This window comes from Mobula hypostoma, chromosome 14, assembly GCF_963921235.1.
Source record: "Mobula hypostoma chromosome 14, sMobHyp1.1, whole genome shotgun sequence".
NCBI classification, from domain to species: domain Eukaryota; kingdom Metazoa; phylum Chordata; class Chondrichthyes; order Myliobatiformes; family Myliobatidae; genus Mobula; species Mobula hypostoma.
In genome coordinates this window covers 79634841-79643815 of record NC_086110.1, presented here as the reverse complement: position 1 = coordinate 79643815, position 8975 = coordinate 79634841, and the positions used below count along the sequence as shown (strand labels likewise).

General features: G+C 44.7%; 1 protein-coding gene across 2 annotated transcripts in view; it reads right to left on the bottom strand.

Annotated features, from left to right (window-relative positions):
• Positions 1 to 1680: 1680 nt before the first annotated feature.
• sntb2 (syntrophin, beta 2) overlaps positions 1681 to 8975 on the bottom strand; it is a 53141-nt gene continuing 45846 nt past the window's right edge. For both annotated transcript variants that reach the window (XM_063067297.1, XM_063067296.1), the window contains exon 7: positions 1681 to 8269. In XM_063067297.1, the coding sequence (XP_062923367.1) occupies positions 8205 to 8269 (65 nt within the window). In that variant the 3' untranslated portion in view covers positions 1681 to 8204. The remainder of the gene's footprint in view (positions 8270 to 8975) is intronic.

The following is an 8975-nucleotide window of genomic DNA, read 5'->3' as shown; positions in this document are numbered from 1 at the left end:
TTGTGGACTTCAGCAAGGGTAAGATGAAGGAACACATACCAATCCTCATAGAGACATCAGAAGTGGACAGCGTGAGCAGTTTCATGATCTCTGAGGTCCTAACCTGATCACAGCATATCGATGCTGTTATAAAGAAGGCAAGACAGCGACTATACTTCATTAGGAGTATGAAGAGATTTGGTATGTCAACAAATACATTCAAAAACTTCTATATGTGTATCTTGAAGAGCATTCTGACAGGCTGTATCACTGTCTGGTATGGAGGGGCTACTGCACAGGACTGAAAGAAGCTGCAGAAGGTTGTAAATTTAGTCAGCTCCATCTGGGGTACTATCCTCCAACATACCCAGGACATCTTCAAGGAGCGGTGTCTCAAAAAGGCAGCGACCATTATTAAAGACCACCAGCACCCAGGACATGCCCTTTTCTCACTGTTACCATCAGGTAGGAGGTACAGAAGCCTGAAGGCACACACTCAGCGATTCAGGAACAGCTTCTTCCCCTCTGCCATCCAATTCCTAAATGAGCATTGATCCCGAGAACACTACCTCACTTTTTAAATATATATTATTTCTGGTCTTTGCATGATTTTTAATCTATTCAATGTATACTTATAATTTATTTATTTATTTATTCTTCTATATTATGTATTGCATTGAACTGCTGCTGCTAAGTGAACAATTTTCACGACACATGTCGGTGATAATAAACCAGATTCTGATGTGTAAGCTCATTACGAAGTTAATTATGAGGTTAAGAGTCCATGCTATAGTACTGGGGTGGTGGTGGGGGGCTTTCAATAGCCCCTATACCTGCTCAGATCTTCACATATTACAGCTAAAGAGGCCATTTGGCCCCCTCAATCCCATCAGTTTCAGTCCAGAGATCCCCCTAAAAGTCCTTTCTCACTTGCCCACCGAGTCTCCTTTCATTCTTTTGTTACTCGGTCTATATTCGAAGTTATTTGCTGGGCTGTTTCAGCTACCAGCAGACCTTTGGGATGTGGAAGGAAACCAGATCTGCAGACTCCACACATTGATATGAGATCAGGATTGAACCCAGTTCTCTGCAGTCATGAGGTTGCATTCACCACGGATACATCCTAGCCCAAACCCAGTGGAACAGCACACCATTAACTGGAATTCCCACTGGGCAGCCCTCGATTTCTTTCCAAGAGTCAGTTCTGGTCATCAACCTCAGGAAGGTGCACACGCTCTTGTATACATAAATGATGCTCTGCTCAAGAGAATTGAGAGCCTCAAGTTCCTATGAGTGAGCATCACCTGTCCGGGTCCAACCACGACCAAGAAAGCTCACCAACGCACTACATTTCGGCATGTCCCCACCAACCCTCATCAAATTTTATCATTCAAAGCCACCTATCCAGTCACATCACAGCTCGGTATGGCAACTGCTCTGCGCGTGAACACAAGGAACTGTAGAGGGTTGTGGACTCAGCTCAGCACATCATGGAAACCAGCCTCTCCTCCATAGCCTGTCTATAATTCTGACTGCCTCAGCAAAGCAGCCAGCATAATCACAGGTTTCCCACCACACCTCCCACGCCCAGCAGAGACATCCTCTGTTCGCCCTTCCCATCAGGTAGAAAATACTAAGATCTGAAAGCAGGTACCACCAGGCTCAAGAACAGCTTCGATCCTGCTGTTTTAAGCTATTGAATGGTTCCCCAATGCAACACAACGGACAAGTTCACAATCTACCTCATTCCAGTCTTGCACCTTATTGTCTGCCTGCACCACACTGTAACTGTAACACTTGATACTGCATTCTGTTATTGTTTTAGTTTGTACAACCCATGTGATGAAATGATGTGTATGAGGGAATGCAATGTACATGTGGCAATAATAAAACAATTTACAACTTATCAAAGGGAAGCTGCTAAGTTTGTTCAACACTGCTCAGTATCCTTACAACATTGGTCCCTTCCCCAGCAAGAGAAAATCTGTAGATGCTGAAAGTCCAAGCAACACACACAAAATGCTGGAGGAACTCAGCAGGACAGGCAGCATCTATAGACATGAATAAACAGTTGACATTGAGACTGCACTCTTTTCAATAGGCTTTGTCCCTTCCCCATCAAACAGAATACATTCCACCCCTCCTCCAGCTGCATGTCAACCGGTTACACATCACACCAACCAGCAGAAAGGGTTTTAAAAACTAGAACATTAGCAAAAAAGTAAACTGGATAATTTATTTCTATATACGTGATGTACAAAGTGCTGATACAGTCTTTTGTTTAATCATGGGTGGGTGATACCCAAGGAAACCTCCGACAATCTTCCCACCCATGTGACTTTGGTATCACAATACAAGACAGTTCGAAAAATAGAATTTCCTTGGCAATTGCAGATTCTCAGGAGCTGTATTACATTTCAATCAAATGTGAAGTTCAACTGCTTTCCTGCCTTCTGGGATAGGACAGCTTCCTCTAAGGCACTCTTCAACTCAGTGAAGGTGTTGTTAAAAATATAACAATCGAGTAAGCATTGCTGTCAGTCACCATTCACCAGCTTAATGGCAGAATCTACACATAGTTATCATAACTAAACAATCCAATTATAGCCTGAGCAATGGGTCCTGTCATTGCCTGCCTCTTGTATCCCTTGATATGCATGGGATGGTAGCCCAAGCAACTAGTGAGGCTAGGATGGTTACCCTGGGAGATGGGGTCTTTGGATTTCAAAATCATTCAGTAAGATACCACGTAACATTGCAGTGCAAGGAAAGAGTTGTAGTCCTGGGGCTAATACATTAAATTGAACAGTCAAGGTCATCAAATCATCTTCAGATTGTTAAGCGTAACTAAAGGCATCAATTACTAATGAAGGCCTATGTGAATGAAGGAACCAAATTTACAGACTATACGAAGAGATGGGGTAGGTAAGGAGAACAGGGGAAGTAGGGTGAACTGATTTAAGTGAGGGCGACAAAGAATGTTGAGAAATGTTACGTTACTAAAGATAACAGACAACAAGGTAACAGAGAGACAACAGACCATTGCTGCAGCAGTGCTGGCCTTTACTGCAGGGGGATGGACACAAACATAGGGATTATACGTGGAGAAACCACTTGTGGAGTACTACACAATTTTGTTCTCCTTGCCTGCAGACAGCTTGGAGAAGATTTACTAGATTATTCCTGCCATGAAGATTTTGATGGATTAAGAAACAATGAGACAATGGGAGGTAAAATTGAAAACGATTGACAAAGTAAATGTTGAGAGGAGGTTGTTTCACAATAAGCAGTGGCAAATGAGGTTAAGGGAAAAGAAAGAATTTTTTTTTTTTTTTGTGAAGGTGACGAGTTTCAAAATCTCCTGTCACTGAAATGAAGTTACATTATATTCAGGCCCTTTTGGTCAAGGGAAGAAAGTGGTTGTAGTCAAGACCAGGTTGAATGGTACAGCATACTCACAGGCTACCTTGTGCCAAGTTCTCATCCAAGGCACAGGCAAGAGAGGCTGAGATACCCAAGAACAGGTAGGCCCCATTTATTATCCAAGGGTTATGCAAAATTGGTACATCTACCCCAGAGGCAAGAGGCTATGTTACAGTCAGAGTAATGAGTAAAAGGCCCTTCAGCCAATCAACCTCCCAAATCCTGATGCACCTGGTGGAAACCCACAGGGTCACAACTGGCACCAGAGGTTAGGAATGTGCCCGGGTCTCTGGAGCCGATGGAAAGCAGCTCTACCCACTGAGCCACAGTGATTCTGTGGGTTTCAGTAATGAAAGGACTCTTTTTGATCAACATTATCCAATCCCTCATCAATCTCTGTAAGACCACGTTTTCCCCAGAGGAGGGGGCACTGTAAACAGAGAATCCTACAACAATCCTGCTACCTCTCTGAGATGGCAATTTCAATGCAGAGAGTCTGTCGTTTCCCAGAGGAGATGTGAGGCTGAGGGGGCTCTGCTGCTTCCAAAAAACCAGCACAACCAGCTCTTCACGGACCTCATCTTTCAGCAGGATGACATGAGCTATGGCGGGTTACAGCAAACAGGAAACTTTCAGATTCCATGTCCACAGATCATACAGAGGGAAATGGGCCCCTCAACCCAACTGATCCATGCTGACCCAGGTACCTCCTTGAACTCATCGCATTTATCTGCATTTAGCACAAATCCTAACTGATTAAACTTTTCACATCCATGAAGTAACCCAAATGCCTTTTAGAAGATTGTTATTATACCTGCCTCTCCTATCACTTCCCCTGGCAGCTCATTCCATATACCCACCACCCCCTGTGTGGGAAAACCTGTCCCTCAGGTCCCCTTTAAAGCATTATCCTTTGCCTTCTAACCCTTTACCCCAGTAAAAAGACAGACCATCCAACTTGCCTGTGTCCCCATGATTTTACAAACCTCTCCAAGGTCACCCTTCAGCCTCCTTTGCTCCAGGGAGAGAGTCCCAGCCTATCCAGTCTCTCCTCACAACTCAGGCACACAGCATAGTAACAGGCCCTTCAGTCTGTATATGACCATGACAACCAGATGTAGGCTCTCCGGACTACTGCCACCTTGTCATGGTGCAGAGGCTTAGAAACACAGAAAGCCTACAGCACAATACAGGTCCTTCGGCCCACAACGCTGTGCCAAACATACACTTACTTAGAAATTATCTAGGGTTACCCATTGCCCTCTATTTTTCTAAGCTCCATCTAGTCTCTTAGAAGGCCCTATCATACCTGCCTCCTATACCATTGCTGGCAGCCATTCCACGCACTCACCACTCTCTGCGTAAAAAACTTACCCCTGACATCTCCTCTGTACCCAAGTCCAAGCACCTTAAAACTGTGCCCTCTCGTGCTAGCCATTTCAGCTCTGGGAAAAAGCCTCTGACTATCCACACAATCAATGCCTCTCATCATCTTGTACACCTCTATCAGGTCATCTCTCATCCTCTATTGCTCCAAGGAGAAAAAGCTGAGTTCACTCAACCTATTCTCATAAAGCATGCTTCCCAATCCAGGCAACATCCTTGTAAATCTCCTCTGCACCCTTTCTATGGTTTCCACATCCTTCCTGTAGTGAGGTGACCAGAACTGAGCACAGTACTCCAAGTGGAGCCTGACCAGGGTCCTATATAGCTGCAACATTACCTCTCAGCTTTTAAACTCAATCCCACGGTTGATGAAGGCCAATGCACCGTATGCCTTCTTAACCACCGAGTCAACCTGCACAGCAGCTTTGAGTGTCCTATGGACTCGGACCCCAAGATCCCTCTGATCCTCCACACTGCCAAGAGTCTTAACATTAATATTATATTCTGCCATCGTATTTGACCTACCAAAATGAACCACTTCACACTTACCTGGGTTGAACTCCATCTGCCACTTCTCAGACCTGTTTTGCATCCTATCGATGTCCCACTCTGACCTTTGACAACTCTCCATTCTATCCACAACACCCGTAACCTTTGTATCATCAAATTTACTAACCCATACCTCCACTTCCTTATCCAGGTCATTTATAAAAATCACAAAGAGAAGGGGTCCTAGAACAGATCCCTGAGGCACACCACTGGTCACTGACCTCCATGCAGAATATGACACTTCTACAACCATTCTTTGCCTTCTGTGAGCAAGCCAATTTTGGATCCACAAAGCAATTGTCCCCTTGGATCCCATGCCTCCTTACTTTCTCAATAAGCCTTGCATGGGGTACCTGTCAAATGCCTTGCTGAAATCCATATACACTACATCTACTGCTCTTCCTTCATCAATGTGTTTAGTCACATCCTCAAAAAATCCAATCAGGCACGACAGACCTTTGATAAAGCCATGCTAACTATTCTTAATCATTTTATGCCTCTCCAAATGTTCATAAATCCTGCCTCTCAGGAACTTCTCTATCAACTTACCAAACATTGAAGTAAGTCTAACTGGTCTATAATTTCCTGGGCTATCTCTACTCCCTTTCGTGAATGAGGGATCAACATCTACAACCTTCCAATCCTCGGAACCTCTCCCGTCCCCATTGATGATGCAAAGATCATTGTCAGAGGCTCAGCAATCTCCTTCCTCAGCTCCCACAGTAGCCTGTGGTACATCTCATCTGGTCCCAGCGACTTATCCAACTCGATGCTTTCCAAAAGCTGCAGCACATTCTCTTTCTTAATGTCTATATGCTCAAGCTTTTCAATCCGCTGTAAGTCATTCCTACAATCGCCAAGACCCTTTCCCACAGTGAATACTGAAGCAAAGAATTCATTAAGTACCCCTGCCATCTCCTCCGGTTCCATAGACACTTTTCCACTGTCACACTTGATTGGTCCTATTCTCTCATGTGTTATCCTCTTGCTCTTCACATACTTGTAGAATGCCTTGGAGTTTTCCATAATCCTACTGGCCAAGGCCTTCTCATGGCCCCTTCTGGCTCTCCTAACTTCGTTCTTAAGCTCCTTCCTGCTAGCATTATAATCTTCTCGATCTCTATCATTACCTAGGCTTGTGTGATCTTGAGAACCCGAGAGCAATGGTGTCTGCTGCCCTCCCCTCATCAACTTTCCTATTTTATTGAAAAACTCAATCAAATTCATAAGACAAATCTCCCACACACTAAGCCACAATAGATACCACAAATCAACCCTTGCATTTTCGAAAATAAATATATATTATTGCTCAGAATGCTGTCCAGCATCTTACGTACTCTGGATGCAAGGCTAACTGGTCTTTTGTCCTGCTATTCTTGAATAAAGGAAAACATTTTCTACCTTCTAATATCTCACCAGAGTATGGCAATGTTGCAAATATCTCAGCAAGTGTTCCCCTATTTCTTTTCTGGCTTCCCATAGCGTATTATCTACCTTCATACGTTCTAACGCAAGCGGCAGCTCTTCTACAGTAACCTGGACTGCTCCCAAAACATCTCCACTAACACCTCTCTCCATGGTAAAAACAAAGACAAAAATAATCATTGGGACCTCTGCCCATCTTCAACTGCTCCACACATACATTTCTGCCTTGGTATTTAAGAGCCATTGATTTCGTCTCCCAAGGCACTCTTTTTCCCTTAACACTTCAAAAATCTTTTAGGATCCTCATTTTCTTCTGCCAAAGGACCCTCTCTGCCATTCTAATTTCCTTTTGAGTTTCCTCTGACACCCACTATATATTACCAGAGATTCATGATCCCAGCTGCCTATATCTGACCCTTTTCCCTTGACAGGGTTCCCAACTCCCAGCAGCTTTGACTTTTACTTTTCAACATTTATAACTTTGTTGTGAAGCTTTTCTACACTCACCTTAACCAGACAGTGACCTTCCTGATGCGTGGTGACCACATGCTGGGAGGTGCTGAAGGCTACTGTCAGAATGAGAAAAGGGAGATGAGATACTGGTGGTCACTGAGAGCAGAACTGAGGCTCACACAAGTCAGCCTGTCTTTCACTGCTAGCCACAGGGATGACCAGCCTCTAACTGTGACTTGTTCAAGGGAATACTCATTCTACCCTATTTCCTAGTGCTTGAAGGGGTGGGGTGGGGACCAGCACCACTTCCATCCCACACACGCCTCTGGTTTCTGGCTTTACACCGACATTAGCATGAATAGACAGTGAGTGTACTGAGCCACAACAGCAGCACCATTGCTTCATTCAGCCCAGTGTCACTGATTTCACAGACAATTCCGCACTGCTGAGAACCTATTCCAGGAATATCACAGGAATACCGATGGTCTGAAGAAATGTGTTGCTTCAGGGTATTTATGGCTTCCTGAAACAAATCCACAAATCTGAGCTTTGTAATTTATACGACATTCTGTCCTTAGACAATAAAAGATAACAATTCATTTCATTGCATTAGAACACAGGTCCAGCCTTTGTAACACAGCAGGTTTTGTCTGTCCAGGCAGGAGGTCTGCCCCTGGACTGGAAGGTGTTGTACTAATCACAGGATAACACCAGACCAGCTAGTTTAAAGCTAACATCCTTTACAAACTATAAAACTGTGTACTCCAAAGCAAAGCAACTGTCTTTAGATGAATAGGTTAATGTGCACTTATAGGAGTCAGTTATTCGTACAGAAAGGCACATCTGGCAACATTCAGTAACATGGAGAGGTGTGTGATACGACTCAGGTGAGATTAGCAGCTGGCTCCATTCTCCTGCACTTTCCACTCCTAATAGTCTTTGGTGTTTCACCAGACAATCCTCAAACCAACAGCCCCATCCGTGTCACCTTAGCCGAAAGAAATGAGTGAATGACAAAAACAGCAGGTTTTGGGCATGAATGCAAGTCCAGTGCCTGGGGAGAGGAGGAAGATCATTAGACACACAGAAACAAGACAACCAAACCCTGAAATCACTAGTCCTGGAAAAGGATTAGACAAGCAGCCCTTGTGGCTTCCTGTCCAATCTACCTCTCCTTTTCTCTGTCATTCATTGCAGGAGAACTCAATACAGATGGAGTGAGATTATGCTTCAGTCATATCCACAATCCTCCTTCTGGTGTCCTCTGCCAGCCCCAACAATAACCACGACCCTCTTCTCCCACCACCTCACAACATTATCCTCAGCAGAGGCCTCACTTTTGTCCTCCACTGCTGACCTTGGCAGGTATCTGTTGCCTTGCTTCAGTCAACTGGATTCCAGTCTGCTAACTTAACTGCTTCAGCACCCAAGTTCCACATCCCCCACCAACTATTCTCTCCCGACTCCACCCAGCTCCAGCAGAAGCCCGCTAAGGCACAGGCAGGCAGAGTCCACCTCCAGGTCCCCCACAGAAAATGCTGCCACATTCAAGTTACAAAGGTAAGGGGAAATGTGGTTAAATATTGGCATCCGTTAGTCTTGTGAACCATGGATTTGTGCCTTGGAAGGTTTCCAGGGTGCACGCAGGGGCAAGGTTGTATGGAAGACCGGCAATTGCCCATGCTACAAGTCTCCCTTCTCCACGCCACCGCCGTTGTCCAAGGGAAGGGCACTAGGGCTGATACACCTTGGTACTGGTG